The following is a 17,113-nucleotide window of genomic DNA, read 5'->3' as shown; positions in this document are numbered from 1 at the left end:
TGCCCACAGATTTAGGTATTTGTTCCCAGTAAGATTTTAATGCATTTAAAATTTCCAATTTAATGTCCTCTTAAGCTCAATCTCTGATGCTTTATATCTTTCCCTTGATTGGCTTAAGCCCACTAACAGTTCAATTAAGGCTTAACATCATTACTTGTGTCATATCTAGTAACATTCTCATCTTTAAGTGTACCAAATCTGTGAAAACTACCCTTTTCTTCAACGTTAGCAAATTCATGTATTTATTTTCATCTTTATAAGGCAATAAATGGAATAAGAGTGCAGGACAATGACACATGGGATAGTGCTTACCAAACTGACTTTCTAACTTGCAGGTAATACCACCTTGTTTGTTTACCAGTTGACAAAAAACAAATACAACTGGCATCAAAGAGAGATTTTAAGGTATCAATGTATAAATATATGAAAAATGGGTCATAGGTTAAATTGAACAAAAAAGAGGGTCACCTCTTTTTCAGACCTCTTCAAAAAAATTCCACTTGAAGAAATGGTCCTTCCACTGCTTTAAAGATATTTTAAAACTACAAAACATGTTAAAATCACAGCTCAGAATACTGAGATCCAAGGAATGTAAATGATGTATTTAAGGTTGTAGAATAAAGATTTATAATTTCAAATAGTCACTTAAAAACACGCAAGGTTGTTGACTTTAGTGTGAAAGTATTTTAAAAATAACAATTTAAAACCTTAGTCTAAGGAATTTATACTGACACAAACTGACATTTTTATTTTGCAATAAAATGAATTCATACCTTTTCTCTGCTGCTGCCACGTTTATTGAATCCATTATGCTTTTCACAGTATCTAGTATCTGTTTAGCTCTGATAGTGTGCTGTTCAAACTTTGTTTTCACTGCTGACTGCGAGATACACTCCTGCGAGGGGCCCAAGCCATAACACATTACTGTAATTCCATCCAACATTTTCAGGAATTTAAACACAAAAACTTGCTGTTTGTAATGATAACCAAAACATAAATAAGGACAGAAAATAAATGCATGATAAACACAACTTAAAATAAAGGTCAACAAAAAAAACTACAAGAAATCAAAAGTAAAAAGGGCCTTAACAGCAAGTTCGTATCTTTTGTGTAATTTTACACAGTAATGTGCAATGGTTGTTTGACTATTATTTTTAAAAACAAATAGATACAGAGGGTACTGTTTTCATGTTAAAGGTTTCTCTGCTAAAATTACTAATTTTATCTGGACTGCCTTTAAGTTACTTCTGGTCTGTCTTGATTTTTCTCATGCTTACAAAACAGATAACCTAATGAAGTTCTTGACTGAGTTATACATTAGAATCCCAGTTTTAAGAAATTAGCTGAATGATAGGATTCACATAAGGTTAAAGACTTGTACAAGTTAAAACTTGAACTTGAAAAACACTCTTTAGCAATGAACAACCTAAATAATATTTTAGTTTAGAAAAATATCTACAGCTATTTAAAAGATAATCCTGTTATTGGTCCTTGGTCTACAGTCTGCATACAGGTCTGAATGATGCCCTATCTCATTTGTTTCACCTTCAAGCTAATTGTAGCTCATAAACCATTCACAGCTGTACAAATCAGTTTCATAACCAGTGTTTTTAATACAATAGTAATGGATATTTATAAATTATTTGTTTCAATACATGTCCATACAACTTATTTAAAATATTGACTGTGGGGATCCCTGGGTGGCGCAGCAGTTTAGCGCCTGCCTTTGGCCCAGGGCACGATCCTGGAGACCCGGGATCGAGTCCCACGTCGGGCTCCCGGTGCATGGAGCCTGCTTCTCCCTATGTCTCTGCCTCTCTCTCTCTCTCTGTATGACTATCATAAATAAATAAAAGTTAAAAAAATAAAATAGACTGTGAATTCATAGCTGAAAGTTCACAGAATTATTACATTAAAACTGTCCTTTCAAAAATAAATAAATAAATAAAACTGTCCTTTCCCTCTTTGTATTAAGTTAAATTCTGCACTGATATGACATCTAAAAACAAGTACAAGTGTTCATAAACAGGAAGGGCTATCTGGTCTTTGAACAAACAAAAAATGCTTCTCTGGGCCACAGCAGCAATAACTATAAGAGGTGTTTTGTAGGAAGCCACATTTATTCCCTGTGATGAATTTTTAAAAATTAGGGATGGTAGGGATCCCTGGGTGGCGCAGCGGTTTAGCTCCTGCCTTTGGCCCAGGGCGCGATCCTGGAGACCCAGGATCGAATCCCACATTGGGCTCCCGGTGCATGGAGCCTGCTTCTCCCTCTGCCTATGTCTCTGCCTCTCTCTCTCGCACTGTGTGCCTATCATAAATAAATAAATAAAAATTAAAAAAAAAAATTAGGGATGTATCCCAACTTTCCATGATTTCCATGAATTTATCTTCTTGAACCTCTTTTCACTGTAACCAGTATAAACTGTGGTAACTATCCTTTGTCACAATAAATGGCTTTCAAACTTTAAAAGGTATTCATTTAATACTATAGTATTTATTATCTTGAAATCGTTAGTATGTTACATATTCAATACACTACTTATATATAACCTATGCTTAGCCTTCACAACTCTAAAATGATTATCTGTTCAATTTAGTTAAGTTAGAAAAAAACTTTTAAAATTTCTTTTGCCATTTTAGCTGTCCTCTGCAGTACTTTGAGGTATAAAAAATAAAGCAGGTTTGCTTCTTTAGCTATAGGACATTATGAGAGTAATTCATTTAGTCAACAGTTCATAAAGCCTTAACTTTAGCCCATTATTTTCTTTCACTGTGTAGCTTAACTTTTTTTCATGGTTAAACTTATTTATACATCACTCAACATCAATAATCCTGAAAAGATCAGTTGTAGAAAAATACAGTAATTCCCTGTTCTGTATTTGCCTACAAAAAAACCACCAATAACTACACAATATTAAAGTATAAACTGCTTATTTTTAACCAAAAGCAAGCTCTGATTTTCTTTAAATAACTTTATCTCATAAACTGACAAATTAATCTCCATAAAAACAATAATAAAAGCATAAAAATATTTTTAAAAGAAAAGAGGTAAAAGAAATTCTATGTTCCTCGATGAAGCAGATCTAGGTATCAGCAATGAAGACCCAAAATTTGTAGATAATAGCACAGTATTAGAGCTAGACCAGAAAGAAAATATTTTCACAAGTTATTAGGCAATGTAGGAGTTATTCCTTGATTTAAAAATATACTATCATGAATAAATATAAAGAAAATAAGCAATCTTCTAGTCAAGAAGTATCCCACACTGATGTTCCCACTGGTCAAAAAATATCAAGTCAACCTATAAAAGAAATACTCAATTCTGAAGCGTGGGAAACTTTAATTTAAATACAGGTTTTTAAAACTGAATTATTTCTCAGAACCCTTACTACACTAATATTAATGTTTATGAACAAAATAGTGAGCAGCAGTTTCCAGACTTACTTTATCAGAACTCTAATTTTCCTTAGGGAGACAAACCGTGAGACTCCTAACTCTGGGAAACAACAAAGGGTTGTGGAAGGGGAGGTAGGAGTGGGGGTTGGGTGATGGGCACTGAGGAAGGCACTTGATAGGACGAGCACTGGGTGTTATATGCTGGCAAATTATAAAAAAAGTATTATGCAGGCACTTAACCACTGAGCCACCAGGCGTCTCTTTTCATTTGTTTTTATTTAAGTGCCTGCCTTTGGCCTGAGCATGATTCCGTGGTCCTGGGATGGAGTCCCACATCAGGCTCCCTGCATGGAGCCTGCTTCTTGCTTCTCTCTCTGCTTGTGTGTCTGCCTCTCTCTCTTTCATGAATATTTCATGAATAAATACAATCTTTGGGGAAAAAATAGAAAAAAAAAAAAAAAACAACCCTCTAATTTTCCAAGGAGGTTAAAGTACTATGCCAAATCAATTTAAATGTCATCTTGCCAGAATATCCTATAAACTATCTTAAAACTTATTAAGGATGTAGAACCAAAGCAATAATCACATCTCAGTTAAGATAGTTTTCTAACTTACTAATAATATCTAAAGAAGCCTGCTGGTAGTTAATTATAGTTATAGATTTATAGATACTAGCATTTATGTGTAATTAAGACATAAAATGGCTTTGTCAAATCCTCTTAACAGACCTCAAACACCCAATAACATGATATTCATCATTCCTAACTTATTATTTTGATAGATTTTAAACTGACAGGACAAGTGCAAAAAAACCCATTAACGTACAATAGAACTTCCCCATTTGTTTACCTTTCCTTCTCCCTCGCCATACACGTATGTCTATATTTAGAAATGTACATATATTTTTATACATATTTTTTTCCTGAACAATTTGACAGTTCTTTGCCACCATCACAACTGTACTAATAAATATATTAATGTGGGTCCCTAGAAATGGGGTCATTTTCCTATCCAATAAAAAAAAAATTACTGCATTCACTGGAGCAATACTATTAATGTAACATACAATCCATTTTCAAATTTTACCAGTTGTCCCAGAATGTCCTTTACAACAAATTCACTGACATTTTAGAGAATTATTTTACCTCTTTTTTCATCTTATAACCAAAACGATTAAGAATAGCTAATGGCAAAAAAAAAAAAAAAAAAGAATAGCTAATGGCCAAATATTTGAGCAAAGAAATTTAGATTTCTAAATTATCTTTACATTATACACTTGTTCAAATACAGATTTAAAACATTAAGAAACATATTGACAGGATTAACGCTGATTTTCTTGATTGATTTTAAGATTTAATTTTGAAGCCTTATTTAACTTGGTACTCCAAATGTTCTCACAGTGTTTTGTTCCTTTGGAACCAAATGAATCTCAAAGTTTATGGCAAAGAGTAGACTACTAAAATGCTAACCTTGGTACAACTTTTCACAAAAATCATTTTCTAAGACTCAAAAAAAGATGAATTCTAATAACAAAGACAAAATGTTTATAAAGGGCACATTCTCTGATCACAATACAAAGAAACCAAGAAATAACCAAAAGTTAGATGAAGAGAATCAAAACACCTGATTCTTAACAACTCCTATATTGAATAGGATATGCCAACAACTATAATTAAAAACTATTAAACAATAAAAACCAAACTGGATACCGGAACCCTGGAATATGTCCAAAGTTACATCACAAATTCACAGCCCTAATTTTTTTCCAAAAGAATAAAAAGCAAAACACAATTCCACTTAAAAAAAAAAAAAAAAAGGAATACAAAAAGCAAAAGAAACTATGTTTAAAGATTAACATAGATTTTAGTGAATAAAAACTAAAAAATTGGGGATCCCTGGGTGGCGCAGCGGTTTAGCGCCTGCCTTTGGCCCAGGGCGCGATCCTGGAGACCCGGGATCAAATCCCACGTCGGGCTCCCGGTGCATGGAGCCTGCTTCTCCCTCTGCCTGTGTCTCTGCCTCTCTCTCTCACTGTGTGCCTATCATAAATAAAATAAAATAAAAAATAAAAATAAATAAATAAAATTAAAAACTAAAAAATGCTATTTATGAATGGAAAAAGTAACCAAGGGCTAGAGCTACATGTTTGGAGGATAAAGCAGAGCAGTTAAATCACTGGCAAATCCAAATAAGAACAGAAATTAAATGTGTATATATATATAAGAGTGTATGTTTATATAGAAGTGAAAAAGAATATAGAACTTTAAAAAATGAACAGTTTGGGGATGCCTGGGTGGCTCAGGAGATAAGCGTATGCCTTTGGCTCAGGGTATGATCCTAGAGTCCCGGGATCGAGTCCCACATCGGGCTCCCTGCATGGAGCCTGCTTTTCCTTCTGCCTATGTCTCTGCTTCTCTCTGTCTGATGAATAAATAAATGAAAATCTTTAAAAAAAAATACATAAAATAAAAATGAACAGTTTTATCCAACAAAATTACAGGAAGTCATAAATTATCGAAATTGATTTAAGAAGTAACAAATTTCAGCTCTGGAAAAAAGCTGAATAGAGTTGTCAATGTAATCATCAAAAAATGCTTTGGCAACCAAGACAAGGCTTTTTTTTTTGCCTATCTGATTACATCTTTAGGTAAGTTCAAATTAATTTCTAGCTGATTCTCTTATTAAATCTATCATACTTTTAATTCAAAATTTCAAACTCTATATAAAGTCTGACATTCTCCATAACTTTATGTAAAAGCTCTTGCACAGTTTTTTCCATACATAATTTTTAGACTCCCAAAGAACTATTACAATAAAAAACTGCCAAGTTTCTTCTAAAAACATTAAAAACAGTAATTCCTAGATCTGATTAGTGCAATCACATGGGGAGCTTTGTATATATACACGTATATACGGATTGCTAGGTTCAATCTAGCCCCATTGGATCAGTCTCTGGGATAATTCAGTAGTCTGCAGTTCTCTAAAGCACCTCATGTGATTCTCATGATCAGCCAAGGTTTAGGAGCCAGTGCTCTACAGCACAGCTTCTATTTCTTCTCATTCCCACTTCTTCAAGGAGATATTCTGTCTGGGTAGCAGGAACCAATATGAAACAGGTTATAAATGTGTAACAGAACAGTATGATTTGGTAGGAGAAATCAATGACAAATATCTAAACACACACATAGAAAGAACGAAAGAAAGAAAAGGTCAATAAATAAGACAAAGGGAGACAGAACAATAGATCCTCTCCCAATATTTTCTCCATGGATGAAATAATTGATAAAGAATGAGGAGGGCACTGCATCTCTTTGTATAGGCAAAAGGGAAAGAATATAAACAATAGTCTGACTGGCACTTCACGTAATCTATGGTTTAGCTTGGGACAGCATATGCTAATATCCCAGGGGCCTCTGACTTTAGAGTGATCTTACCAAGATAGCCTCTAACGGGCTTCCCTTCTTTAAATACTTTGTCATCACCTACTTAATAGTCTATCTCCAACTCTCCAAATTAAAGATAGGGGATAGTGAGCAAATGTTTAATTTAAAAAATTCTGCCAAGTACATTCAACATTTATGTCCTTATTACTAAAGCTATTCTGACTTCTAAGGAAGAATAATTACAGAAAGAAATGTTTTCAGTTTTGAAGTCTTCGTGTTCATTCATGGGTGAAGAGGGAATATGCAATATAAGCAGAGCTAGATTAAACTGGGCTAAATAAGAGTTTGTAAATATAAAGAACTCTTCAAACATAGGATGAGTTTTAATGTCTCTGAATGAAATACCTACACCAAAATATAAGGAAGTATGCTTCCTTCCCAATGCTGCAAATACATGAGCTATTTATGTGCCCTAACAGTACCTACGGGATTCCTAAAGCACAGGATACCCTATATCCTAATTACTTTTGTATTCATTTGTTTAGGATATTTGACATAAAATGTAGAGAATAAACAGGTGACAATACAGTTTAAAATGTAATAAACTTCTGTCAAATGACATTAACTACATTCCATATCTATAAATAGTATGGTACAAAAGAAAAAGACAATCATCTTCACTTTGCTCTATTACCCAAATCTACACTTGATCTTAGCCAAAAGGCAGAGAAGCAATTTATTACCCATTCTAATAGCAATTACATTTATTTAATCTTACCTCATATTACTGAAGAGAATTCCACTCATTGCACAACACATGCAATATTAGAAAATAGTTTCTCATTTAAATACAACTACGTAAGAAAAAATAAGAAATTACAATCTTTAATTCTCAATTCTTACAGATCATCCATTTTGCAGGGACTTCCTTTCTTCAAACTTGTTTCACTTGCTGTGGCAGTAACTACACTAAATAACAGCAAGCAAAGGTTATTTGACAAAAGAAATAATGGAAACAGAAGATTATCATCATTCTCCAACCAATGCTAGGGTTTTATATTACTCAATGCATTCACAAAATTCCTACCTCAAAGATTTGTTCAAAATTCTGAAACTCCTGTAATCTTGCCTGGAATCCTTCGGCAAGTGCCCCACCTGTAATATTTAGGTCAAGAGTTTATACAAGATAAGATTTCTAGCACATTATTTCTACAATTGTACTTGTATTTCAAAAGACAATCCAATCTATAATAATACATACCACCTTCTGGCATCCCCTGTGCTTTCTGCTTTCTAGCACTAAGAACTTCCTTTGCTGAAACAAAGAAAATACGATTCTGTGCCTCTAATGGATCCACAACTTTAAGTTCCTCCACCAAGAAATGCAGACATCTCTCCATGTGCTGTCTGCGTACCTAGAGAAAACAGTGTACTGAAATAATTCTAGTAATTAAACAATTATAACTGATAGCTACAGACTTATACTAAACGCCATTTATAGTGATATCATAAGTAGTAGTTTCCATGTACTTAAGTCCAAAAATTCTAATAAATGAAGTCTGATACTTGTTGACAGGATACTGACTTACATGACTATTTGACCAAAAAGGTAGCATGCAAGTAACAATCAGACTGGGTGGCATTTCCTTATGCTTATTTACCAAATTATTTATTTATTCATTTATTCATTCATTCATTCATGAGAGACACAGAGAGAGAGGCAAAGACATAGGCAGAGGGAGAAGCAGGCTCCATGCAGGAAACCTGATGTGAGACTCAATCTCGGGACCCCAGGATCATGCCCTGATTAGGGCTTAATCCTGATTTGGGATTAGAGTTGCAACGTTAGGTTTAAGATCAGCACTTTGGTATTAATGTTAGGACTAAGAGGGGAGCCTAAAAAAATAATTAAAAAAAAAAAGAGGGGAGCCTGGCTGGCTCAGGGGGGTATGTGACTCTTAATCTCAGGGTTGTGAGTCCAAGCCCCACGTGGGTATAGAGATTAAATAAAACTTTAAAAAAAAATAAAAATTAAAAAGAAAATTAGGACTAAGCATTAGAAACTAGTTAGGGTTTAGTACTAGACTTTAGCATTGTGGCTGTGGTGAGATCTTTATCTTAAGACTTAATAAAAAATTAAGCTGGGGACACCTTAGTGGCTCAGTGACTGAGTGCTTTCAGTTCAGGGTGTTATCCCGGGGACCTAGGATCAAGTCCCGCATCAGGCTTACTGCAGGGAGCCTGCTTCTCCCTCTGCTTGTGTGTGTCTCTCATGAATAAATAAAAAACTAAAAAAAAAAAAAAAATATTTAAGCTAAGCAGGAATGGAAAATAAAACAATCTGTGGATGATATTTCCTAATTCTGATGATTAAATGAGACTTCAATTTGAAAGAGGATAATCTCAATCTGTTTGGGAGTATAAACTGGTACAAGCACTTTAGAAACTCTTTGGCTGTGTTTACTAAAACAACATATTCTTTACCTATAATCCAGCAATTCTACTGCTAGATATATACTCACAGATTACTGATCTCTGCAGTACTGACATTGTGAGTCAGATAAATCTTTGGTTGGGAGGGATGTTCTGTGTTATGGGACTTTTAATAGCACCCCTAGCCTCTACCCAACAGATGCCAGCGGCATACTCTTAAGAGTTGTGATGACTAAAAGTATCTTCAGACATTGCCAAATACTCCTGGGGATCAAATCTGCCCAATCCCTCATGTTGAAAAACCACTGATATACACCACACCCAACAGAAATACATACCCATGTGCACCAAAGAGACATATGTAAGAATATGTACAGCAGCACCTGAATAACAGCTAAATATAGGAAGTTTACCCAAATGCCCAACACTGGCAGAATGAATAAGTGAAATATACTTACTCATATAAGCTAAAATACTACACAGTAATGACAACGCACTTCAACAATGCACAAGGGTATGGATGCATATCACAAATGTAACGTTGAGCAAAAGAAATCTGACATAAAAGTAGATACTACAGGATTCCATTACATAAAGTTGAACAACCAAAAAATTAATCAAGGGTGTTAGAAGTCATGGTAAGCGCTCATCCCCGTGAGGGAGGACAGACTGGAACGGGGAGCTGGGAATGTTCTGCTTCTTGACTGGATCTTAACAGAGGTTCGTTCAGTTTGTAAAACTCACACTTATGATTTGCACACTTCCTGTTATACTTCAATAAAAAATTACAACAGTTTCAAGATCTAAATGATTAAATAAATAAATGATTAGATAGCACATCTGCAACCATTTTCCGAAGCAGCTTAATATTCTAGTCTCTATCACATATCCACTTCAGGTTTTTTTTTTTTTGTTTGTTTGTTTTTTTATGATAGTCAGAGAGAGAGAGAGTGAGAGAGGCAGAGACACAGGCAGAGGGAGAAGCAGGCTCCATGCACCGGGAGCCCGACGTGGGATTCGATCCCCGGTCTCCAGGATCACGCCCTGGGCCAAAGGCAGGCGCTAAACCGCTGCGCCACCCAGGGATCCCCCACTTCAGGTTTTAATTAGTCTTTTCCAAAGTAAAAGAACAGCTACTTGTGATGTTCCATAAGATACACTGTTTTCTCAGATAACAATGTACATGACTCTTTCACAACTTAAAAGAAAAAAAATAATAACTTACGTCTTCCATATATTCTGGCTCTGATGCAGAGGCATCCCAACGATTATTCAAAATGAAAATATTAGGCTTGGAAAGTCGCTCATTTACCTTGTGAAAAAACTGCTTTTCCTAAAAAACATCAAATACCCAAGAGTATGTTCACTTTAAACAGCTATTTTATATTTACATTTATAATTGAAGATCTAACCTAAAAGTCTGAACCATTTAGACAATAGTGATTAATCCCCATTGATAAAGAATCCCAAAGCACTCTGAACATTTGGCTTCTCAAAGATGTGAAAATTAAATTACAAGAAGGCAAAACTGAAGATTTTCCTGATCCTGCCATGAGTTTTTTCTGAAATTCAGTTTAACAAATATTTATGTCTCTACTTTTGGCAGAACACAATAGATACTACTGGATATGACAGTAGTCCATATTTTCAAAAAGCTACCTCAAATCTTTTTTAAGATTTAGACTAAGTAAATTAATAACAATGTAAGACCTATATATATCATAATAACAGAGAAAGCTATGTGCCCTAAATGCTATAGATACATGCTGTGCTTATTCAAAGGAAAGAGACACTGTATCTATTTGGAATTAGGAAAAGCTCCATAAAGAAAGAAGTGGTGATTTAAAAAAAAAAAAAAAAAAAAAAGAAAGAAGTGGTGATAAAGATATGCTTAAAAGTACTGGTAATGGCCTTCTGAAAGATGAGAAGTTGGGAGTGAGGGAAGAATTGTGGGCAAAGAATAGCATCAACAAAGACTCAGAAATCAGAATGTACATCAAAGCTTGTTTATCATTATCAAAATAATGGGCATTATTCTAACAAAGATTTTTTTTTCTTAAGATTTTAAACATTTATGTTTCTTGTATAATCTGACATAAACAACTGTCTGTGTTGTTGCAACAGCCTGGTCCATGTGATATAGATCTGACTGTACAAAAACTAGTAACACAGTGACAAAACAGAGCTCTTGCTGGTAACACCTAGGTTATAATGGTGTTTAGCCATTTATATGTTTATGAGGGATAACAACTTTAAAAAATCATACCATAGTTTTGCATATTGGAGATCTATAAATTCTGGAGTTTATTTAGGATGAGTCTGGCTCTAGACACATAAATCTAATCTATTAAGTTTGACAGCAGCTTAGAATGCACACAAGTAAGGTGGAACCTAGAATGTACAAAAGTAAAGCTGGGAAAGGTTGACAAAACTAGAAGTATGAAAAGCTTTGTCTGCCAGATGTGAGGGGTAGGGGAAGGGTAGGAGGGGGGGAGTGTTAAACTTTATTCAAAAGACTTAAATCATCATCCTAACAATTCTGGTGCCCATTCCTTCTGAAACTGGCAAATAACCACAATCAATGTCAACAACACACACGTATCACACCCTGAAGTTAAAGATTCACTAGAAGCTAGAGCCATCAAACCCTAGATTCCCAATGATACTTAAGACACCAGAATCAGCTCTTCTGGTCTGACTGAAACACAAACTCCTTTGTTCACCCTTGATATTAGAGGTTCTTTCTAATCCATGATTTGGACTTTCCTCACTTTTCAGAGTTAACAGACACTATCTCATTTCCTACCAAACATAACAATATGATTAAATCCTACCGTGTTCATTAGTGTTGATTCAGAGTTTGCAACCAAAACGAAGACATCAGCATCTAAGCAAAACTTGTCAATCCAGCTATCCAGCTCTGTAGTGACATCTGTACCTGGACTAATGGAAATAAGATAAAATTATATTTTTTTTAAAATGTATTTTATAATAGTTTTTTAAAATTTTCATTGTAGAAAAAATGTGTAACTTTTATGAACTGAAGTCTAAAGGACAGGATTTCTACTGGTTTTCAGCACAAAGCCTATGAGATTTATCTTCTCACCTATAAGAGTACTTGTGTCAAGCTGAGTCTGTTTTACATACTTCTATATTTATTCTGCTGACAAAGAACTCCCAGAGCCTATCCATTTGAAAACAAATGCTAAAAAAGTTTATTTACTAAAAACAAATAATCTTGTGATGTTTGATAAGGAAATGGTCAATATTTGATCTTTTAAATCTTTATGCTTTGGAAGGGTGAAAATATATAACCAAAATCAAAAGTGCAAGCAGCTATGTCCAGTACAACTCAAAATATTTAAGTACTCATGAGCATAAATAATAAAATACCCTATGCTAAGACCTAGGTTTAATATACCATCTTACTATAAAATTATAGTGCAGCTGTCTACACACTGGCTTAATGTACCCCATGATAACGTGGCAAGATGAGAGGCAAGGGTCAAGGACATAGTCTGGCCATGAAATAAAGCAAAATTAAAAGCCCATCACCAAAACCAAAATGGTTTCCACAAAACACTGAAATTTTAACTGAAGAAAACAAAAGAGCATACCAAAATTTTGAAAAATCATTTAACTACCTTTTTTAGTTAAGGACATTGCTTAGCATTATCATTTTACTTAGCACTGATGTAGTAAAAAAACATGTAATAATAAATATCCAATTAATTCTTGAACAATGAAAGGCTATGTAAATTGCCCAGTAAAGTTACTTTGGGAAATTTGGTCTCAAACATAAATTTATTAGTAGGGAGCCTGGGAGGCTCAGTCAATTAAGCGTTGGACTCGGTTGGACTCAGCTCAGGTTGTGATCTTAAACCCTCCATCAGACTCCATATTCAATGCCAAGTTGGCTTGAGATTTTCTCCCTCTCCCTGTGCACTTGTGCACTAGCAAATAAAATCTTAAAAAAAAAAAAAATTTATCACTAGTTAAAAAAATTTACCTAATCAGTGTTACCTATCTAGTTATCTAGAATTAGACAATCTCCAAGGCACACCTATTTATCTAAACTACAGTCAATCTAGAGGAGGGAAAAAAAGTTCTTTTCTAATATAATTAGACTAAGAAACTGGTACTTTATGTAATAGTGTAAAAAACAAAAACCTACACTTTTTTGTTCCTTAATCTAGCAAATGAGAACAAAGCAGCAACTGTTACGTATTATATGCTAAAGCACGCAGTATTATTCTATCAAATAAACCTTTATGAGGAGAAAATACAATTCATATGTAATTTTACCTGTCTACTAAAACCAGGTCATCTCTCAAGAGGGCACATTTTGCCTTTGGCCAAAATACATGTACAAGGCAGCCAGCTTTCAAGTCTTTGTCCATATGAAGGGCATGGGCCAGCTGATTGACTGTCTAAAGTGGAAGGGAAAGAAAAAACAAACTCTGCTTGTATTAAAACTCAGTAAAAAATTAAAAAATCTATGATTTAATACATTTATTTTTGCAAAACATGTACAAAAAAACAGAACTTTAAATAATTTGAAATAAAACCATCTCAGCAATCTTGAAAAGCTGAGTTTTAGAAACCAAGTGTGTGTGGGGGGGGGGGGGGGGGCGGACCTTAAAACAGTTTACTCATCCATTCTGCAAAAATAATCAGAGCTGGTAACATTCTAAATGCCCAATAAACTCTGGCAATGGAATCCAAAGTAACACCTGAAATTGATATTGTACGTATGAGAACAAATTTATATTAGGAGAAAGAAGGTAATCAAATTGCACGTGTGAAGCCATTTTGTTTACAAAATACAGAGAAACATACATTTAACTCTATACCACAAGGGTTTCCACTAGTTTTAGGAAGCATGTGAATTTGGAGTTTCTTTTTGCCCATTTGCATTTTCTGTTCCTTCTAAAATCTACCGCTTAGTAAGGGGTGAAAACAGAAGAAACACTTACTAAAATAGGTTTTAAAATACCAGACTAATAAGATGAAAACAATACAAGAAGAGCTCAATGCGTATTCTTTTAATAAGATTTTTCTCAGTAGGTAGTTACTCACATAAGCCTGTCAGACATCAAGGACTATGCCTTCTCTTTCTATTTGAATTCACTAAAATATTTCTATTTCTCCAGATAATTTCTGACATATGCTAATTTATTAACATATTACTTTAATACCTTCACATATGTGTTAAATATACAGTAAATACAAAGTGCTTAATATAAAAGTAATATTCAAGGAAAGGACACCAGTACACATACAAATGAACTGTAGAGGTATCAATTTTTAAAGGGCAACATCCATTTTCAAATGGGCATGATAGTCCTGATTAAGGTTGAAGTGAATCTCCATAGTGACACTGTTAGCTAGATTTTATTTTTGCTTGCTTTCATAAACTTTTTGATAGAATTATAAATTTGTACTAAAATCTTGATGTCTGGTCTATAACATTAAGGTAATAAAAGCACCTATCTGACAGAGTTGTGGTGAGGTTTGAGTTACTACAGGCACTTAGAATACTGCCTGGTACTTAGAAAGCGTACAATGAAATATTAGCTGTCAATGTTGCAGTTCTTTTACTAAGTAAACTAGTGTAGCACGAGACTCAAAGTCCGTACCTTAAAGCAGACCACTACTTGAGGTCAACAATTTAAATTTTGGAGTAGGGGAGAGGAGTGAAAAGGCACGAAGGAAGAGGACTGGAAGTAGAGATCACCGACCAAGAAAAAGGAGAGAATACTTTAAAATATCATAGTACATTTTACTTTGAGGATCTAAAGCCACAGGTAGTTTGAAACATCATCTCCTTTATTAGTTCCTCATAACTAATCTGAAGGATATTACTACAGATTGAGTTACCTGAGCTAAATCAAACAGCAAACTCAGAGAACAGGAATTAGACTCGTGGATTCAACTGTTTTGCAAAAACTAAAATGGCATGGATATTTAAACACCGAATTTTTCCATTTGTGGGAGAGATTTTAAGAGAAAGTGGGGGAAAAAAGACAAGAGAAAGTGAAGATATTGAGAAACACCTTTTTTCCCTCTTTTGGCTAAAGGAACCTAGTGGCACTAAATTTAAGAAATTTTTGAAAGGAAAAAAGAAATTTTTGAAAGGTAGGGAATTGTCATTGGCCTTTATCTGATAAAACTATTTCATTTATTCATAAAACGTCCTCACTAAATATTCCAAAAATAAAATAGTTTCTAAAGGCACAGACGTAAGTCAAAAACATTCCAGGGCCCAATTTTTTAAGCGAAGTTTTCTTTCAAAAAATGAAATTAGATTTGAGATTAAACACTCAATGTTTAATAGCACTTCAATGTTATTTTCACTGGGGACATTATTTTTTAAATGTAATAAACTGGGCAGCCCCAGTGGCACAGCGGTTTAGCGCCGCCTGCAGCCCAGGGAGTGATCCTGGAGACCTGGGATTGAGTTCCATGTCGGGCTCCCTACATGGACCCCGCTTCTCCCTCTGCCTCTGTCTCTCTCTCTGTGTATCTCTATGAATAAATAAAAAAAACTTTAAAAAAATAAAAATAAATGTAATAAACTTTTAACTCTAAGGACAAGTTTTATCCTTCTAAGAAGGTATGCTTTAAAGTATATCCTAATAATTTAGCTCTGAAGCAAAAAAAATTTAGAGTATTCAAAATATTAGTGATGGCTTTAAAGCTACAAATAGAAACATTAATGGTTCTTCTACTTCTAGCAATACAAACATCTGACAGAATTCTTTTTTAAAAGGAACAAGGACATTATTTCAAGAACATTATGAGGCTAACAAAGATTATACCTTCACACTCTTTTTTTCATCTGATCCTTCTGTCATAAGATAGGCTTTATCTCCATCAGTTCCTTCAACACTCAGGAAGCAATTGGTTGTATGGCCAATCCCACTAGGAAGAACTTTATCCCACAACATTGCATTGATAACAGAGCTCTTCCCACTGCTTGTCCTAAAGAATGAATATATAAAATCATAAAGACAAAACAGTAAAAACCTTGTTCTTTCACTGGGTCTAAGGACAACTTTCTTAGAATTCAAACTTTGTTTACATTTCATCAGATTGCACTTTTTACAAAAGTTGCCAACTTGGTTTACACAAATATCAGGAATGTACACATTTCTGAAAAATAGAGGAAAACAAATCCTACCTCCCCATAAAGCTATTCTTGCCTTTTTTATCTTTCTTGCTTCTTGTGGCAATTTGAAATCACAGCCGCAGATTTTTCCCATGATGAGATGTGGTCTACTGTCCTCATGTCCTTAAATCTGAATTCCATCTTTTTCACATTCAAAGCAATTACCTATTTCTCCTTATCAAATAGGACAACTGAGTCATCATCTCACCAGGAGGCCTCTTCCTTCTCATTCCCACTCCACCCTAATCTTATTAGGGCCTATTTATGCACCTACCTCATACTAGACTCTGTAAGGCCCTGTAAGGTCAAGCAGGAGAAGTAGACCAAAAAAAACCCCTATGACACCCAGCTTTGTGGAAAAAATTAAGGGTATAAACAGGGCACTTTAGAATAAAGTAACTGAGAAAGAATACTTTAGACAAAGCAGTCAGGGAAGGTTAATGAGATTGTTAACATTTAGAATGAGATCTGAAGAGTGAAAAAGAACCAGACATAGATAAAACAAGATAAAGGAAATTCTAAATATAGGAAATTGCAAGTGCTAAAAAAAAAAAACCCATAAGAAGGGCTTAAAAGGCCTATAACGTTAGTTTAGTAAGTAAATGCTTCCGTTGATACACAGCACATGATATTTGAGCAAACAGGCATGGACCTAGTCATCTGTCTTTGCATCCCTAGGGCCCACCAGAGTGTAGAGTACACAGGAAGTTAACAATTGATTCTTAAA

The 17,113-nt window shown here is 34.4% G+C and overlaps 1 protein-coding gene across 3 annotated transcripts in view; it reads right to left on the bottom strand.

Moving 5' to 3' along the window:
* MFN1 (mitofusin 1) overlaps positions 1-17,113 on the bottom strand; it is a 32,021-nt gene that overhangs the window by 11,627 nt on the left and 3,281 nt on the right. For all 3 annotated transcript variants that reach the window (XM_077879713.1, XM_077879715.1, XM_077879716.1), the window contains 7 exons: positions 16,037-16,199; positions 13,521-13,645; positions 12,050-12,158; positions 10,441-10,548; positions 8,044-8,197; positions 7,870-7,937; positions 774-895 (listed from right to left, as the gene is read on the bottom strand). In XM_077879713.1, the coding sequence (XP_077735839.1) occupies positions 774-895; positions 7,870-7,937; positions 8,044-8,197; positions 10,441-10,548; positions 12,050-12,158; positions 13,521-13,645; positions 16,037-16,199 (849 nt within the window). The remainder of the gene's footprint in view (positions 1-773; positions 896-7,869; positions 7,938-8,043; positions 8,198-10,440; positions 10,549-12,049; positions 12,159-13,520; positions 13,646-16,036; positions 16,200-17,113) is intronic.

The sequence above is a fragment of the Canis aureus genome, chromosome 31 (genome assembly GCF_053574225.1).
Source record: "Canis aureus isolate CA01 chromosome 31, VMU_Caureus_v.1.0, whole genome shotgun sequence".
In the NCBI taxonomy this organism is placed as follows: domain Eukaryota; kingdom Metazoa; phylum Chordata; class Mammalia; order Carnivora; family Canidae; genus Canis; species Canis aureus.
This window is presented reverse-complemented; position numbering and strand designations above follow the sequence as displayed.